Source organism: Eubalaena glacialis, chromosome 12 (genome assembly GCF_028564815.1).
Source record: "Eubalaena glacialis isolate mEubGla1 chromosome 12, mEubGla1.1.hap2.+ XY, whole genome shotgun sequence".
Classification (NCBI taxonomy): Eukaryota; Metazoa; Chordata; class Mammalia; order Artiodactyla; family Balaenidae; genus Eubalaena; species Eubalaena glacialis.
In genome coordinates this window covers 58773-79152 of record NC_083727.1, presented here as the reverse complement: position 1 = coordinate 79152, position 20380 = coordinate 58773, and the positions used below count along the sequence as shown (strand labels likewise).

The 20380-nt window shown below is 41.4% G+C and overlaps 1 protein-coding gene across 1 annotated transcript; it reads right to left on the bottom strand.

Moving 5' to 3' along the window:
• Window positions 1-2046: 2046 nt before the first annotated feature.
• Window positions 2047-19255, bottom strand: PSMB1 (proteasome 20S subunit beta 1). Its single transcript, XM_061207122.1, has 6 exons — window positions 19082-19255; window positions 15286-15393; window positions 12057-12138; window positions 9498-9627; window positions 3380-3486; window positions 2047-2328 (listed from the first exon to the last, which is right to left on the bottom strand). The coding sequence occupies exons 1-6, from the start codon at window positions 19192-19194 to the stop codon at window positions 2143-2145; spliced, it is 726 nt and encodes a 241-aa protein (XP_061063105.1). The 5' UTR covers window positions 19195-19255; the 3' UTR covers window positions 2047-2142.
• Window positions 19256-20380: the final 1125 nt, after the last annotated feature.

Below are 20380 nucleotides of genomic sequence, written 5' to 3'. Positions count from 1 at the left end.
TTCATGTTCCTCTCAAGTAGGCTTGCAAAGTCACTGTCTCACAGCCTGATTTGTCTTTGCAATTAGAGCGGGCAATGTGGCTGCGTGTGAAACTCAGAGGCACAAGAGTAGCCCCTGCCTGTCACAGGCTCAGCTCTGAGCCGGCGCTACCCCATTGGGCAGCCCTGTCGAGCAGACTGCAAAAAAGCATTTCTTCTCTGATAATTAAAGAAAAAACAAACATCTACACAGCATTCCAATTCAGTGTGTGTAAACCAAAGCCATGGCTAATACCTCCAAAGAGTAAGTGCTCCTTTCCCCCAACAATTTCTAATATTATCAGATTCTTTCAATTCTGTGCTACAGGCAGGAATGTAGCTCATCTATAAAGCAAAGTCACAACATAATGGCAGCTTTCTAATCAGGACCTTAAAGGCTGGCACCTCCAATCTATCTAAGTGCTAAAAGGCTGCCTTTTTAAGGTGAGCACTTGTGATTGACTGACCTATAAAAGCCACTCAAACTGGAGTCAGAGGGAGCTCCAGAAGGGTCCATATCTAGCACATTCTGGACAAGACCTTCAAATGAGACCACGTTCACGGTCTAGAGGAATATTATGCTAAAATAATTTGTACCTGAGGGTGGGGGGGAAAATGGTCCTAGAAACCTTGGGAGGTGAGGACCTTATAGAAACATTTTAGGCACAATATATATAATTTTAAGCAGTGAAAAACTGAATCCCAAATCAACAGAAAATCCTTTGAAACAAAAAGTAAAATACACCTGTAGCTTATATAACGGTTAATTTAATGTCAACTTGACTGGATGACAGGGTACCGAGATATTTGGCTAAATATTATTTCTGGGTGTCTGTGAGGGTTTCTGGGTGAGATTAGCATTTGAACTGGACTGAGTAAGGAGGTTGTTGCCCTCCCCAGTTTGGGTGGGCATCATCCAATTGTTCTCCCTCCCTGTTGAGCTGGGACTGCCGTCTTCCCTCGTCCTTGGGGACAGGATCTCACCCCGTCGGCTCTCCTGGTCTCAGGCCTTCAGACTCTAACTGGAACCCATACCCCCACCTCTCCCGGGTCTCAAGGCTGCAGACCACAGGGAACAGGACTCCTCAGCCTCCATAACCACGTGAGCCAGTTACCAGTAATAAATCTCCATCTGTATCCTACTGATTCTGTGTCTGTCTCTGGATAACTGGTATAATAAAGACAAATGTGTACTTTGAGTGGGATAGTCTAGTTTCCAGTTGTGATGTTGTGAGAGAAACGAATGAGATGTCACCATTGCATCCCTGGTGCCTGTGACAGAGTATTCAACAAATACTCCTCGAGCAAATTTTAAAATATGTATCCTCTACGGGGTTTTGATCATTTAAATTCTTCATGGAAGGCCAACAGTAAAATTGGCGGCGAGGCAAGTCACACCCCTACGTAGCACAAAATTTGACTTGTTCGACATCAAGAAAATTACTCCAAAACATCCAATGTTGACTCCATCGCATTTTGATGGAGTCAAAATGCACTTAATAGCTCTAAAACAAAAACTCTATCGAAATTTAGGTATCAATTTTAACATTCCCAAAGTGTTTATAAAAATTATTCCAGATTTCTGGCTAAAGCCTGTTTACAGGGCTATTTGCTTTTACAATTTTCTTCTATTCTGGTTGATTTAAAGATTTTCCTCCAAAACAGCCGTTCCAGACTGTTTAACAATCCCAGGGATGATAAATTTTAACATATTGTATTTACATCCATTAATGTCTTAATAAAATTGAGATGGTTTAAAGGTAATCTGCCCTTCAAGGCAAGCTGGGTGGACTAAATAAATTCCAAACAAACACTCTCTTCATGAGATGGGCTGACTGCTGTAAGACGATAAGCTGATCAAAACAGTGAACTTTTCCAGATAGATGAAAGCTAAAAGATTTTGTATCCTTAAAATACAAAAACAGCTCTGGAGGACAGAAAAATACAGGAAGAATGAAGAAAATGAAAGGAAAAAGAAATTCTACTTCCTAGTTCTGTCCTGGAAGAAAACAAGTCGTAACAAAATAAGTGCTTGGGGTTTCATTCTTTAATAAAACAGATCGGTCCAACAGTCCCCAGGTACAAACTTAACCAGTGCTGAACTGATCAAGGACAAGCACAGAACTCAGTCCTTCCGCAGGGGCACGGTCTCCTCCTTGATGCCCTCCTTGGTCACGATGCAGATCCTGAGCGCGTCCCCAGTGTACACGTCCCTCTCGGCGGCAGAAACGAAGACGTCTCTCACGAGCCGCGTGGCTCTGTCCAGGGACAGTGGGACACGCTGCACGTTCTGCATGTTCTTAAAACCAACCTGGCGGGGCAGACAACTTGGGTGAGGCATCACGTGACCCCACAAAGGCAGTCCGGTCTCCCCCAGAGCTGTCACACGTCTCAGGGTTCAAAATGAATACATCACACAAACTTCCGATGTCCCTCAACTGAAATATTTCCAGACCTGGCTGAATTACACATACCTAATACCTGACAAATATCCACTGAGACAAAGCCACTGCTCTTGAGAAGCATACAGTAGAGGGGTGAACATATGGAAGCAAACTGTCGTTACAGAATGTGCTGAAACTAAGAAGAAAATAGAGCCAGGAGAGCCCCAGGCTGTCATAACTGAATCTCCCGGGAGAAGAAAAGAAAGCTTCAGCAGAAAATACATCTGAGTAGAGGAGTGCTAAAGGATAAACGAGTTAAAGGATGGAGTAACGTTCCAGACGGAGGCTGTGGTAGCTCCAAAGGGATGGAGATGGGAAGGCACATCATTTCAAGGATCTGAGTGGAATACGGAGTGACAGGAGATGAGGCAGATAAGCAATAAGCAGAAGTAACTACATATTACATAACACATTTTAGATAAGGCAAGGAGGATGAAATAGGGAAGTAAGCTTGGAGGCAAAAAGGATGTTAGGAAATAAACACAATGATCCAGGCAAGATGTCATGCAAGCCTGAATGTAGCCAGCACTAACAGAAAAGGGGGCAAATTAAAGATATACTTGGAAATTAGAATACAAAATGAGGTGACACAGAAATGGAGAGATTGGGGGAGAAATGCATTTTCATGATTTCAGGTAAAAATGGCAAGAGGAGAACCAAAAACATGGACCAACCATTGTAGACAGAAGCGCCTTCGAAGTCATGAAAACAGGGAAGAAGCTGGAGCCATGGAAGTGAGTGGCGGCAGGAGAACCAGTAGAACAGAGACAAGAAGGTTGGGTGGGGCAAATCAGCCAAGCAAGCTCGGCAGTGAATCACAAGAAAGCGTTGATTTCTGCGCTCCCCTAAGCTAATGAAGAGAATGCAGAGGAAGGCACTTCGTGTTAATGCCACCACCCCTGGACGCAGTCTTATTACCTGGTTGTCAAGCAGGGGCTGCAGCATGGCACTGGCTGAGCCTCCAGCCTTGAAGGAGTCTCTCTGGTAGGACCCCACCGGATCAAAGCTGTACACAGCTCCCTTCCCTTAAAGAAGAAAACAGTCTCCATAAGGATGCATCTTGACCACATTCCCAAATCGTGGTAAAAATAAATCTAATCAAAATGTGATACAAAATGGACTATCAACTTGGCTAAAATTTCAGAAGAAGTGCAGTCTGCTCCTCCCCTCCCCTCCCCTCCCCTCAGAACGCAATCGGAGGCCCACCTGCCCACTCCTGTCCGCTATGGCGTTTGCCACCAGGGGCTTCATGCTCTCTTCAAGCCACCATCACCGATTACCACGCCGTGGCTCCCACTATGTATGTGGTCTCACAGGTTCACTAGTTAACAATCACAGGTCCCGGTCTAAGTTCTGCACCAAACTCCTCACAACATTCCTAAAAAACTAACTGGTGTAGTTGCAGTATAGACACAAGTGTAAGATTGTCCTGGTGCTAAATGGGAGAAGCAGGAAAAACTTACTGTGTTTTGTAAACTAATAGTCAGCACACTCTTTAGCACCAGCACCATAAAAAAATCAATTTAATTAAGAAGAAATTTCAGGGGCTTCCCTGGACTTCCCTGGCTCAGTGCTTAAGAATCCGCCTGCCGATGCAGGGGACACGGGTTCAATCCCTGCTCCGGGAAGATCCCACATGCGGCAGAGCAACTAAGCCCGTGCGCCACAACTCCTGAGCCTGCGCTCTAGAGCCCGCGAGCCACAACTACCGAAGCCCGCGCACCTAGAGCCCGTGCTCCGCAACAAGAGACGCCACCGCAATGAGAAGCCCGCGCACCGCAATGAAGAGTAGAGAGAAAAAGTACGTACCCTATGACCCAGGAGTAATTTCACTTACAGAATTAAGATTTACCTACAAGTAATGCTTACATAAACACACAAAGCAATATGTACAAGATCATTTCTGTATCTCTTACAGAGCAAAAACTTACAAGCAACCAAACCCATTAGCGGAAAATGACATGTCAAGAGAGCAATGTGCAGACTACGAAGAGGAAGACAGGTCTGTGGGACACATCCATAGGACAATGTAAAAGAGCTCTGTGGTATGTAGAGTACAGTCCTATTTTTGTTTAAAGGCATGAAGTAAACTGTACACACATTTATATATACACACAAAAACGTACGGAAAGATTAATAAGTAAACTGTAGTTATCCATCTTTGTGGGATTACAGACAAGAAAAGAAGGGAATCACTTTATATGCTTTGGTATTGAGTTTATTACAAAGAATACATGTCACTAATTTTTAAAAAGGCCTTTTAAAAACAACTGTGTTCTGAGTGTGAGAAATCACGGATCATTTATAAGGTATGACTTAAAAGTGACACAACTGATTTTTAAAACACATTATGCCATAACTGAAACACTCCAGTAGTTACCCTGGGAGATGCGAGATAAGGACAATCTTCTTACTACCATGGACAACTGCCAACGTTAGCTGTGTGTATTTTTCCCACAGCAGAATTACGGAGATATAACCGTAACCCTAACCTGGCTGAGGAGGCAGCACCTGAAAGAACCTGGAGAAGTGCTCTGCTGGGAGCAAGCTTAGAACAAGAAACAAGGTCCCAGCGAGCAAGGCCACTAACTTCAACACATAAAGAAGCGCTATGAGGTGTAAAGCCAAAAGAACAACTGTATCGCTCATGAGGCCAATAGGCCACAAGTAAACTGAGGCTCAGAAGATTTACCCAAGGGTAAACCAGTCTCAGAAAACCACACACAACAGCTTTGAGGAAAACAACAGAGTGGAATATACCCAAGAGCACAGCTTCAAAGACTCCCTTAGAAAAAGCAAGAGACATCTGTAACATGAGTGCAGAAGGCTGTCTTGACTGTAGGTATAAAGTGATCTTCCTCATCAAAATAATGCTTAAAAAGTGCGATGATTTCAAAGTAAAAAATAAAATAAAACCAGACAAGTCCTAGACAAAAACACAGGTAAGCCTTTGGTGGGGAAGGCGTTTCTAACAAAGTTAAGACACTCAATACCATAAAGAAAAGATTGACAGATTTGTATGAAACTCAGGAACTTCTGTGCAGCTAAAGACACATGCCAAAAGGGCAGAGACCAAGAACACTCTTGCACGGTATCTACCACATACATTACAAAGGGTTAACACAGTTGTTCTTATAAATCAGTAAGAAAAAGACTAACCTGCGAATAAGGGAATGAGCAAAGATTAACACATGGGTCAGTCTCCAAAGAAGAAATGAAAAGGGCAATAAACACGAAGACACCCAACCTCTATAAACAAAAAATACATATAAATTAAAACAACAAAGTATTTACTAGGCAAAGACACAGAATGTGTTAAAATTCTGATACTGGTTAGGATGCAAAAACAGAACCAAAAAAAACCCAAAATAAAAGAAGGTACTCACACCGCTGCTGGTAGAGTACAGGAGGACTCTTTCTGAAGGGCAAGCCCATGGTGCCAGCAGAATGCAAAACATATAGATATTCTCTGACCCGGAAGCTCGACTTCTAGGAATTTTTTCCAGGGAGATAAGCAGGGTCGGAGAAGTACACAAAATTGTATGTACAGGAGTTGTCATATTGTTTGTATTAAGAAAACTGGAAACAACCTACATGACCCTCAGAGGACTGGTGGGGAAACTACGGTGCAGCTCCATCCCGTACGTCAGCCTTGAGATCATTACGCATGTCTTTATCCACCAGCATAAACTACCTCAGCGATAATACATCCACTGTATAGTCCCAGAAAAACGTATAAACTACATCCTACTTATGTAGTGTACACGTATGCATACCAAGATATCTAAAAGCACGTTCGCGAGAAGTTGAATAGTAATTATCTCTAGGGACAGGCTTTGGGGATTACTATTTTTATCTTTGTATCTCCCAGTACTATTTGACTTCTATAAGCATTATTGTTTTCATTACAGAAAAACTAAAGCCCTCATTAACTTGGGGAAAATTTTTTAAAAGAGGGCATGATTGCAACTGGAGAGATAAGGGCACAGAGGTCAAAGTAGATAGCTGTTGACTGTGTCCTGAAGTCAGCTGTTGACCCAGTGTCCTGAGGGTCTCCATAGGAACAGAGCCCCACTTCCACCAACACACAAGACAGGAAATAAAATCTCAAAACAGGGACTTCCCTGGTGGCTCAGTGGTTAAGAATCCGCCTGCCAATGCAGGGGACACGGGTTCAAGCCCTGGTCCGGGAAGATCCCACATGCCGTGGAGCAACTAAGCCCATGCGCCACAACTACTGAGCCTGCGCTCTAGAGCCCACGAGCCACAGCTACTGAAGCCTGCGCGCCTAGAGCCCATGCTCCGCCACAAGAGAAGACACCGCAATGAGAAGCCCGCACACCGCAACAAAGAGTAGCCCCCACTCGCCGCAACTAGAGAAAGCCTGCGCACAACAACGAAGACCCAACACAGCCAAAAAAAAAAAAAAATCTCAAAACTTCAGCTGAGGCTCTGGACTTGGAGGCACCAGGCTTAAGCACGGACAAGGTAAAAGGCAGGTACAAAAACAGAAGTGTTAAATGGAGAGCTGATGTGCTCCTTCAGTGCAGACCTTTATGACCAGATTTTGATTATCATTCTTCAGTACAAATGGACGGCCAAAATTCAAAAGAAATTTGAAGGAAGCCTCCAATGTAGAAGGCAGCAGCCAAAAATAAACAAGATGAAGAAAGCAATCTGAGGGATTCCCTGGTGGCGCAGTAGTTAAGAATCTGCCTGCTAATGAAGGGGACAGGGGTTCAATCCCTGGCCCGGGAAGATCTCTTCCCACATGCCACGGAGCAACTAAGCCCATGCGCCACAACTACTGAGCCTGCGCTCTAGAGCCCGCGAGCCACAACTACTGAGCCCGAGTGCTACAGCTACTGAAGCCTGTGCACCTAGAGCCCATGCTCCACAACAAGAGAAGCCACGACGATGAGAAGCCCGTGCACCGCAATGAAGAGTAGACCCCACTCGCCGCAACTAGAGAAAGCCTGCGCACAGCAACGAAGACCCAACACAGCCAAAAATAAAAACAAATAATTTTTTAAAAAAGGAATAAATTGTCTCAGTGGGTGTATACATATTCCAAACTTATCAAATTATGCATTAAAAAAAAGCAATTGGATAAAATGTAGAGAACACAGGAAAACTTCAAAGGAAGTATAAAAAAAAATCTAGAAGTAACAGGATACATAAAAATAAAGGAGCTAACAAATAAGAAAAAGCTCTTGGAAATTAATGATGGCAAAAATAGAAAGCTCAGTAAAGAATGAGGCACTGAAGTTGAGGAAATCTTCAGAGCAGAACAAAAAAATAAACAGGTGGACAACATGCAGGGGAAAAAATGAGGAACTATGGGATCATAGCCCAGGTGGCTGTGGAGAAGGCAGGGCTGGGAGAGGAGGAGGCGAGGCAAGAAGCAGGCAGAGGAGACAAAATAAATGAGAAAAGACTCTGGACGAGGAGCCTCGCTGTAACCTTTCACAACACTAGGATAAAGAAGAGACTCAAAAAACAAAGACTCAAAAAGGTCTCCTGATTCCTTTCTTCAGAAATTTCTCTAGAGATGCACACCACCAAACAAGGAAATAAACCAAGCAAGAGGAAAGCACGGGTGAAAGAGCTGAAGACTGTCCTGGGAAACAGAAAAAGGTGGCGAAGGATGGCTTTACTACACACATAAATTCCTCTAAAGAATAAAAATCAAATCAAACCAGACAAGATTAGAGGGGGGGGGGAAAAAAGGTTAGAAATGCCTGAGAATACCACCAAAACAAGCAAGAGTGTAATCACGTGGAAATCAAAGAATAGGGCTCTGAAGTCAAACAGATCCAAACCTTAGCTCTGCCATTCAGTACACATGAGGTTTCTCCAATCAGTCTGATGCTCAGAAAAACTCAAAGGACATTGTCTGGCTTGCTGAAATTCAATGGTAGCTATTATTAATATTGCTAAAATCTGGATTTATTAACCTGACATTCAAGTCAGACATAACTGAAGTCAAAAAAGGCACCAGAAGTGTCCAGCATGCTGGGTTAGGCAAGCTAACCTGTGGCTAGAATTTAATTACCCAGGTTAAGTGTAATTAATTTCTATGTACCATTTCTGTGCTTTATATTTTCTCTTAGTTTTCAAGCAAGTTTGAAAGCCTGAAAAAACTGTGTCAACCTAATTTGTCCTCATATAAAGCACGGCAGGTAAAATGATCACAATGCTCCCAGAGGTCACACACAGGGGCAGAGGTGAGAGCGAGAGGGAGAGGGAGAGGAGAACAAAGAAACAACCCGTGGAACAGAAACGGACAGGAGTAGAAACTAGAGAGGAGATGAGAAGAACCTGACTCCATCCTACCCAGAAACCTTCCCTCTCAGAAAGACAGACTTGTTTCAATGATACCCAAGACATTTCTATAACTTCTTTTTACAATGGACTACTCTAAAAGGCAGCACAGATCTGTCCTGGGAGACTGTATTTGATTTCTGGAAGCAACTAAAAGTCAATTCAAATCAGACCTGGTGAAAAACACTGCTGCCCTTTGATCCATGCTTTGGATCAAAAACAGCATGGAAATGTCAAGTAACAACGCTGATTTTCCCTGGCCCTCCTGGTACGACTCTGACAGAAAATCAAAGAGGGATTTTAAAAATGATCCAAAAACACTGGTGGAAATGCACTTCTTTAACACATTACTTTCAAAAAAACCTTTTGAAGTCAAGTATGTTTGTCTTACTTAGAATCATACTTAGGTCAAGCTTCTCCAAGTCAGGTTTCTTTCTGTAAGATTAAAATGCTAAATATACTATCAAATTCATGCAAGATCTTGAGAAAATAGTAAAACAACTGACTGCCCAACATTCACTTAATACACCACTTGCTGTGTGTCTCTGGATAATCATTTATTTCCCTTTTAGCTTCAGTTTCTTCACTGCTTTAATTATGAGAAAATGAAGTTGCTTGGGGAGAGGGTATCTGGTTCTTTTCAACTCTGGTTGGAAACACACACATCTAAGACATGCCACCCCATTCATCATCCAGAAAGAAAACATCCTACCTTCTTCATCGAGTCCCCCGATGATGTTGTACACATAGTAGGGAAAAAAGCGCCTAGAATACAGGATTGTAGACAGCATTGCAGCAATCGCCCCTGTCGTCATGGTCTTATTATTGGAATGTTTATACATCTGCAATTATTAACAAAAATAACAGGCATGTAGAGGCAGAATATATTAAAAACTAGAACAATGAACAGTAAATTGAAAAGAATGAAAGCCTATCTTGGTGAAGTGGGAAAGGATGCCTGTTTCTTTCATGATCAAACACCACAATACTACTAAAATAAAATAATACTTTATTATGTCCTATCATTTTGAGGGGCTACAAACACTTCTATGGGAAAGAATGCTAAGTTTGCCCTCAGCTCTTTGGTTTAAAGACTACTTTCCATGCCATCCTCATCCCAGGCACTGCTAACTCCAGAGCAAATATACACAAACAGAGCATATGAGGCGACCTGGAGAGGGTGTTCCAAATCCAGCTCTCCACTCTGCAAACAGACAGTGGTCAGGAAAGTCCATGGGCCAAATCCAGCCCACCACCTGTTTCTATAAAGTTTTATTGGAACACAGTCTCGTTCATTCATTACATATTGTCTGTCTGCTTTTGCACAAGGGCGGAGTTGAACAGTTGCCACAGAAACCAAATGGCTCATAAAGTTGAAGATATTTGCTATGCTAACTCCTGATCAGACTCAGATGTAAGTCCCTCTCTTTGCAGAGTATACCTGTGAGATACGAGGGCAGCACCCCTCCTGTGTGTGAATACAGTACAGTGGTCTTGATCCTTAGAGCATCTACCATGGAGAACAGAAGTATCCAAAATAGCATCTTATACAGTGATTTCCAATCTTAGATTTACTACATCCTTGGGAATCCCAAATTATCCAATAAAATACATTTAAGTTCAGCAATTTGTCAGCTACATAGCAAACATCTCTAAAGAGAAACCTAAGAAGTACTATAAAATCAAACAATGACAAATACTGAAGAAAGATGAGAAATGAGCTACTTGGATAAATTGGTGTATAGAAACATTTTTTCCACGGTTATAAAGAAAATTCTTGATTTCATTTCATTTCAAAACCAAGCACCAACATTTATTCACCTCACCATCTACACAATAATATATGAAAGAAAAACTTCAAGGACTGTACATTGAGTTGAACTCACTGTTGCTTGTTTTATTTTATTAACAAAACACTACTCTCCATGTCATGTTTATTTTTGTCCTCTAAATGCCATTTATAAAATATGCATTAGGAATCATACAAATACATCAATAAATATAAGTCACTAAAGCTTTCAATATAAATAGGTTTTAAATAAATGTTAACAATTGATAAATGCTGAATGAAATCATTTCTACACATTCAAAAAGCAAATATCAGTTAAACAAATTCATTACATACTCCAGTGATACCACTCATAATCTTAAGGGTTATTCACAAATAGGCAAAACAGAACGCGACCAACCCGACTAACTTTTTCATGTACCAGCTGGACTTACCAACTGCTAAATTAAAAATTACGACACATAGCCTACAAAATTAAATAAGAAAATTAACAGCATATAATATTGACACTGTAAATATCAGCAGTTTAAAAAATGTCAGCAGGCTATAACTGATTAAGAAACAGAGCTACATTTCTGAATATTGACACATGGTGATTGAGAATCCTACTCTAACCCTATACTGTTACCAACTAAGAAGAGAGTAGTTACTGGTTATTATTACAGATAAAATCCATTTTAGTACAGTCCAAATTACACCTATCCTATTCTCCCTGAAACTATTTGCAGCAAACACTGCTAATGCACACGGGCAAAAAAGAAAATCCAGACGGGCCTCTGCTTTCATCAAGTCAGCATTCCTTTGTTTTTTATGCCTCCCCAGCTCCCACGAAAGACAGGCAGGCAGTGTCAGCCCTTTAAAAACTGTAGAACAGGTTAGTCTGTCTCGTTCTCTTACTTCTTCCGAATACCACCCTTTTCGTCTCCTCCACCCACATCCACCTTGTGTCAAATCTCCTTCCTCAGCTAGCGACCAACGAAAGCCTGTTGAGGGGTAGGTGATAATGGCGTGGGTAGGTGATGACAATGGCGTGGGTCGTGCCTCCAGCGCAAACGGCTGGTTTGTTCCTTCTTCCCCTGCTCCTGCTATCAGTGCAGTGCTATGAAGAGAGCACGTCAGCTGACGGTACTCCAGACCAAGCTTCGGTCTAAAAGCTTGCCTCCTCTGCAGAAACGGATTTGTTTCGTTTCTGAGGGAAGAGTATCTTCAGAAGAAACCCCTCCCAGTCTGCCTCAAAAAAGGTAGGTAATCCTTTACTTTATACTGTACATATATTTTAACAAAAGCAACTTGCTGTAGTTTCACATTATGCTACTTTGATGCTGCATTAACAGTATCATTTCATTTCCAGGATAGGTTATAGTTTCACCTGCTAAACTAGTTCTTCTCCAGCTATTCTGAGCAAGTCATGATGTATGCTTAAAAGAATCTGAAGAACTGTTATTAGCTTTCAATAGTGTAGACATATACAAAAGCATCTACCTTTAGTCTTGCTTCAATAATCTTTGTCAGGGTAAGACAGTCTCCATGAAAACCGCTACATCCAATGACTGTTTTGTCTGTTCTGTAAAAAAAACCACATTTCAGAAAACTGAGTTGGTTTGACAGTAAAGGAAAACATGTCTTGGGTAATTTTAAATTGAAAACTCCCATTCCCATTATTCACCAAATGGTAATGGGACAACTATTTAGTTAGCTCTTTTTAGGGGGAGGCGGGGGGGAGGTCCTGTACCCCAACATCTCACTCAAAAGAATAAATGAAACTATGAATGGACTAAGGAAAATATGAATTTTTTTACAACCTTAGGTTGAGGGCAGCCAATTTACATATGATATAACCCAATGTCCACACAGAAAAGCTTTATAAATTTGATTACATAAAAAATTAAAACTTCTATAAAAATACAATGAACAAAGTTTAAAAAAAAAAAAAAAAAGAACTGAGAGCGCCATTGCCCAGGTTCAATCCCTGGTCGGGGAACTGAGATCCCATAAGCCACTCGGCATAGCCAAAACGAAAAAAAAAAGAACTAAGAAAATATATGTGTAGTACATACAACCAAAGTCTAATTTTAATTTCCTTATTCTACAAAGGGTTCCTAAAAATATGAAAAGCATTAACAGCACAATGGCTCATGGGGATGTAATACACAGCATGGTGACTACAGTTAATAAGCCTGTGCTGCATATTTAAAAGTTGCTGAGAGAGTAGATCTTAGAAGTTCTCATCACAAGGAAACAAATGTCATAACTATGTGTGGTAACAGATATTAACCAGACTAATTGTGATCATTTTGCAATATATACAAATACAGAATCATTATGTTGCATACCTGAAACTATTATATGTCAATTATATCTCAATTAAAAAAAAACACAATGGAAAGATGGGTAACATATGAAAGTCACATAAAAAGAGACACAAGTCACCATAAACATATAAAAGAACCTCCACGCCAATCAGAAATTCAAATCTAAATAAGAGATGATTTCAACCTATTAGACTAATAATGCCTAATGCTGGTGACGTTGTGGGAAATGTGTACTCTCAAGATACTGGCAAAGAGTATATACTGATGCAAGTTTTTAGAAGGCTCGTTTGACAGTATCTAGTAGAAATTTAAATGCACACCATTTTCACTCAATAATTCCACTGCTAGAAATTCATCCAGTCAATATACTTATGCAAGTTTGCAAAGATATACTCTAGGTTCACTTGTGTGTAAGTATACATATTATTTTAACGGCTCTCCAAAACAAAACAAACAAAAACAACCCAAATGCCCACCAGAGGGAAACTGATAAAATTTTGGTACATCTATGTCTCAAAAATTAGTTCCCAAGTCTTGACATGTATAAGGAAACACAAACCAATCTCATCAAGAAATAATCAGCAGAGGCCACATGATACCCTTCCTTTCAGAAATATAAGGATGACTCATACAAAACATAGTTGTCCAGCTAGGGAGACCACTGGCACCTCCAGGGGCATCACCCGCATTTCCTGCTCTACCCCTATAACCAACCTCACTGCACTGAGCCAAGGACCCCCAATATACCATAAGGCTGCACTGCCTATACTACTGAGAAGAGCTGACAGTGCCAAGAGGGTAGGACAAAATCTGAGCTTCAAAATGCTTTTGCCAAATATCCAGGTACATAAATGAAGAGGCGTTTTTATGCAAAGAATAAAGAGGAAATGTAAGTCTCAAACAGGAGAGGAAGAGGCAGACTTGGCTCTAGGTCAGCCCCAAAGGGCATGGGATCAGGGGCACGCAGGCAATTCAACTGCATGTATGGTCTAGTGCAAAAGATGCATGACAGGGCTTCCCTGGTGGCACAGTAGTTAAGAATCCGCCTGCCAATGCAAGGGACACGGGTTCAAGCCCTGGTCCGGGAAGACCCCACATGCCGAGGAGCAACTAAGCCCGTGCGCCACAACTACTGAGCCCGCGCGCCACAACTACTGAGCCTGCGCTCTAGAGCCCATGCTCCAGAACAAGAGAAGCCACTGCAATGAGAAGCCCGCGCACCACAATGAAGAGTAGCCCCCGCTCGCCGCAACTAGAGAGAGCCCACAGCAATGAAGACCCAACGTAGCCAAAAATAAATAAATAAAATAAATAAATTAAAAAAAAAAAAAAGATGCATGACAGAAACACAGGAAGTCATTAATATTCTGTCTCTATATACCTGAAGAATTTCATTAAAAAAAAAATGGGTATCCACTTAGGCAGCACACAAACTACAACAGAACACAAAGACGAGCAGAGTCTCGCCCAAGGTAATACATATAAAATTATGTATTTAAACTCTATTCGTGACGTTACTACTTTCAAATTACAAAAGTTACAACTTAGAAGAAAAACTTATAGCATGGGTGCACTACAAATCGGAGAAGAGAACGGGGTATCAGAAGACAGAAGTGGACAGAAAGGGAACTGGGAAGATGAAGACACGCTCACTGTTCTTTAGGTTAAGATGTGGGCCAGCTCATGCCCTGCAGCACCGCAAGGGCCACCCAGAGGACCCGAACCTCATCAGTCCACCCCTGCTACAATTCAAGGTTAAGACGATCTTGTGGACCAACGCAGGCATAACCACCACTTTTAACTGTGTCTAAAAACGTTAAATACAAACACAGCTAACACGCAAGATGCATTTAGGTAATTTATGCAGACTTTCTTCCCCCGTACACATGACTTTCTTATGTTTTAGAAAAAATATAAGCACCCCATTAAAACTGTGAACCATGGATATAACTGCTTACGATATGGTTAAATTGAATGTTTCAGGTTATTTTCTTTTTTAAGGTGCAGATTAAAAAAAAAAATTCAACATATTAATGGATGCATAGAAGGATGAAAATATGTATGATAAAGTAATAATAATAAAATACTGATAAGATCTAGGTGATAGTATATGAGTGTTCACTACAAAATTATGCTACCTTTGTCGTATATTTGAAATTTTCGTAAGACGTTGAGGTAAAAAATATTTAAGTTACCAAAAACACTGTTGGTACCTAGATATGGCAAATATCATGAAGACTACATACTGAATTATTAGAAAACAATTTCCTAACAAAAATGCAAGCTAAGCTCCAAACAGGCAATTTAAAAATTCATGAAACAAGTCATTTAGAAGTTAAATCTCCTGCAGTATTAAATCACAAGATGCTGAGAACATGTCCTTAGAAATATTTACTTACAATTTGTAACATTTGGGGCTGTCCCGTGTGTGAATTGAAAACCCCTCACTCAGTCGGGTGTCAGAAGCAACAATTGAAAAATCTTCTCCTGCAATTGCCAATATAGTACTGAGGGGAAAAGAAAGACAAAAAATTAATGAATTCTTCTGGATGGTAATAACACCTTTCCCAAAATGAGAATGCTCCACAGCATATATTGGGATAAAATATACTAGATGTAAGCAAGTGCAGGATTCAGATGGAAGAGGAAAGGTCAGGGGAAAGGATCCCTGGCTACAAGTCATCTGGGAAAAAAATATTAAGTACTCCGTAAAAAACACAAACCTAAATCAGAGCAGAGGTTCCTTAGCAGAAGAAAATCACTAACTTATCACCATCATCAGAAAATTAACATCTACCGATACTATAAAACAGCCAAAGGCCATGGCCCTGCCCCCCGGGGGGGTGGAAGGGCAGTTAGGTGTAGATAGCGGCGCTACAACACAAGCTATCTGAGCTCAGGGAAGAGAGGCTTAGTGTTTTTCTTTTCTTTTTTTAAATTTATTTTTTTTTCTGTTTTTTAAAAATTTATATTCTCTTGCACATAAAAGTCATAAGTACGTATGTATAAATATATACATATATTTTTTGCTCATTTTAAGAACCTATCCCACTTTTTATTTTTTTAATTTATTTTTTTATACAGCAGGTTTTTATTAGTCAATCATTTTATACACATCAGTGTATACATGTCAATCCCAATCTCCCAATTCATCACACCACCACCCCCGACCCCCGTAAAATTAATTTTGTATTTTTTATTTTTTGGCCACGCCAAGCGGCATGTGAGATCTTAGTTCCCTCACCAGGGATGGAACCCCTGCCCCCTGCATTGGAAGTGCACAGTCTTAACCACTGGACCTCCAGGGAAGTCCAAAGGCTTAATGTTTTTCATTTCTTTATATCCAAGTCTTTATATAATGTCTTGCACTCAGGAAGACACCCAAATATCTGTTGGAAAATGGACCAACAAAGAACAAACTTTTCCCTTAGTGGCTGTGTGGCTCATGATAGCAGTTTAGTGGAGGCCTAGAGCATGAATTCTAAAAGCAGACTGTCTGGGTTCTAAGTCTGGCTCTCCTGCTTAGCAGGTAATGAGACGGTGGGTAAGTTGCTTAACTTCTCAAGGCCTCAGTGTCCTCATATGTGTATCAGAGATCATAACAGTAGCTACCTTATTTGGGCGTTAGAGGATTAAATGAGTTAATAATTGTTAACCCCTCATACCAGTGCCTGACACATAACTGGTCCTCCAGTAAGTGTTAGCTATGATCCTTGTGGCATAAGCATGAGACAGCAGAGTCTGATCACTGAGAACCTGGGCTCTGGAGTTACCCGAAACCCGTCCCTGCCACTTAACAGCTCTGTGACCTTGGACAAATCATCCAAGTTCAAGTTGATGATAGCAGCAGCTGCTGTGTTAAAGGGTGGCTGTGAGAGTTAGACGGCATGACCCACATAAAGCACTTGCACTGTGCCTCACAGAACATAAATGCTCAGAAAACTTAGGCCATTATTCTTACCGAGGTGGGATGGCACTAAAAGTCCCAAGTAGAAAAGGATGGTATTGCACATAACATGAACAGTGAATAAAGGAAAACTGGTATAATTCAAACAGAACATTCAAACAACTTATTCAGGTGTCCCTTTTTGTGTATACAAGTGGAATGGCATAAGGCTTATGTCATGGACAGATCCAACAGCAGAAGATCTCACATGGAAAAGCACAGATCTCGGAATTTTTGTGAGGAACCAAAGGTTATACGAGCAGAATGAGAAAAGTTCCATTTGCAAAGTGGAGTTTTAAGAAGACTACTGTGACAATAACACTATATGTGAAATAGGATGCAAACTCTTTCAGTAAGACTAATGCAGTAGGAAGGTAGCAACGTAAACAGGAAGAAACAGGTAAATCCAAAAAACATTAACACACGAACTATACAGGTTTCTGTAACTACCAAAATGTGTTAGAAGCTGGAAGAGCCAATTTTGACATCCAAGATTTTAAACTCTGACAAGCAGCAGGATGGCCTAATTATAAGCAGTGTAAATAAGAAGTGATTGAGAGGAATAATTAGTTTGCTTTTTGTTTTAATATCTTAAGCTATGGTGGGGGCAGAAAATCCGGGTGGAAAGTTGTATTTAAGAAGCCAGAATCGAGGGGCTCACGAAAGGTACAACTGGAGAAACAGATTTGGGAATATCTTCCCATAAATGAAACACGTGAGAGCACTCAGTGACAAATGTGGAGGCTCATCAATTGGAGTTTAACCATATTTAGTCAGAATAGAAAAAGACATAAGACTAAGTCTTATTTTGCAGAAGCAAAGGCTGCCCAAGAGCCAGCAGGAGTAAATATTAAAGAAAAAGAACGAAGACTGAGAAAAGGTAATTCAATAATGAGAAAGCCATAGCAACTAACTTTAGGGCAGTAATTGGATTACAAAGGTTAAAAAGTGAATAATGAACACTGAATACCTTATAAGTCTTATATAGAATCTGCAACTGCCTCATGAAATGGGTCTATTAACGCATTTTGTGGTATAACTACTTCATTAGTTGTCATAGGAAATATTTAGAAGTGCAATAATAAAAGCATACATAAACTCCATGGCAACACAGCTATGGATTCAAATCCTGGGGCTCAACTTCACACCAGCTCTGTGACTAAAAAAATTTAACTTCTGAGGGCCTAGGCTCATTTGTAAAATTGAGGCATATACCATCTAACACTCAGTCATCATGAGGATTAAAAAAGATAACTGCTTTCAATTTACAAAATGCTTCTCTTTTGATTCTCCCCCCGCCCCCCCCCGCCAAAATATGAGTAGCTAAGAAAGACAAGGAAATCTGGGTTCAAGAAGTTGAGGGGTACCCAAAGACCACACTGCTCTTTAGTAGCAGAAACAAGGCTAAAATCATGGCCTTCCACCCTGTTTGCAACATACCGCAAAACTCTGCATTAAAATTTCAAATCCATAAGGACCTGATTAATTAACCTGGTTGCCTTAAAGGACCATCTGTTTGTTCCAATTGGGTGGGGATATTTTAAAGTACAAAGTTTGGTTGGTAAACTATAATCAGTGCTTAAATATACAGCTCTTCATTGTTAGGAGTCCTAAACAGAGTGTTTTTCCACAACCCTGATTCTTTTAGTGTACTATCAAGGAAAAGTATTATATAAGATAAAGACGGTAACTAAAAAAAAAGACAACTTGAATGCAACATGCAAGAATACAATATTCAAAGGTCCCCCTTCTGAGTATTTTTTTTCCTGAACTTACGCTAACCCTTAAAAATAAACACTTATCTATGAAACTAAGTCTGGCCGACTAATCCTACCCGCTATTTAACATAACAGAAAATGATGAAGTAGTTTGATTTAGCTACAGACACAACTACATCTAACGACACGGCCAATCAACCCTAACTCTTTCATCTCAGAAGCTCAACCTGCCCCTTGCCTGCTGGCGCGAGAAACCCATTCAGATAGTAAGGAAAGGTTCGGTCCATTTTTAAAGCTCTTCCAGAGCAGAGCCCAGATATCAATTTCTACCTCTTGTCCACGCAAACCTGCCCGTCCACATCGAGACCCAGTGACTGGCCTGTAAGGTGAAGACCTGAGGAACAAGATCGAACCGAGCAACCACGGAGAGGGAGGCCTGCGGCTGGCGGGGCAAAGCCGGGTAGCCATGCCGACAGCCTTAGGCAGGGACATGGGGGGAGAAAGAGGAAGCGGCGGCTCTCCGGGCTTTACCCTCCGTTGAAAGCGTAGGGCGAAAAGCGCAGCTGCAAAGGGCCCGCGGCGCTGTGAGGCTCCATGGCCAGGTCTCTGCCCGGGCCCGAGTACGCGGCTACCGAGGACAACATCCCGCGACTCCGCTCCTGCTGTCTCACGGCGAGATGGCGGCCCCTACCGGAAATGGCGCCACTTCCGGCTTCCGCGGCGCTGCCTCCGGCCGCTCGGTCTCACGCCGGTCATTGGTCCTAGAGGCAAGCGCCGTAGCCTTCCAGTGAGTAGGCGGCGCCCGCTCTTGCAAGAGAGCTGACAGCGAGGTAAAGGCTTTCTCTCCCAAGGAAACATTCGAAATCACTCCTGATGGATAAAAATTTTAAAGTCTGACCTTACAAAGAAATTGGCAAAACTATGGAGCAACGGAAGCTCGAAGACTCTATTGGAGCGTAAATTGGTACAGCCATATTTCGAACAGGGATTGGCATTACTCGGCATAGTTGAAAATACACACGCATCATGACCCAGCAGTTTCACGCCGAGGTATGTACCCTAGCCAGAAAGACGTGTAAGAATGTTCATAAAACATTGTTCTTAGTGGCCCCAAAGTGGAAATGAGCTAAATGGCCATAAACTGCAGAATGGATAAAGCAACTGAGGGATGTGTCACAGCAAAAAAATTAACCTACTTCAGCTAGAGCGAAGGCACATCAACATGGATGAGTCTGCTAACGTTGAGCAAAAGAATACATACTATATACCTTAGGGTACACAGCGAGTAGGAGGGGCCTGTGTGGCACATACTATATACCTTAGGGTACACAGCGAGTAGGAGGGGCCTGTGTGGCACATACTATATACCTTAGGGTACACAGCGAGTGGGAGGGGCCTGTGTGGCACATACTATATACCTTAGGCGTACACAGCGAGTAGGAGGGGCCTGTGTGGCACATACTATATACCTTAGGGTACACAGTGAGTAGGAGGGGCCTGTGTGGCTGGGGACGGGTGGGGGTCGTGGTGCTGGCAGTACTGGTTGTCTTTACTTGACTTAATACCGTCTGTTAATCTGTACATGGGTTTATGTACTTCTTTATATGAATATTATATTTTACAATTTAAAAATGTTATGTAAAAAAGCAAGCAAGCAGCTGGCTCATATAGAATGGACTGTCTGATATATACATGCAATTCTGGAAGCAGAAAAGATTTTTGAAAAGTACTTTTTTAAATTAAAACTTTCCCCATACTTTACTGTAAACAAAGGATTTTCTTTGATGGTTATGGACAGAGAAGTATTGTACTTATTCAGGTACTGTCCTG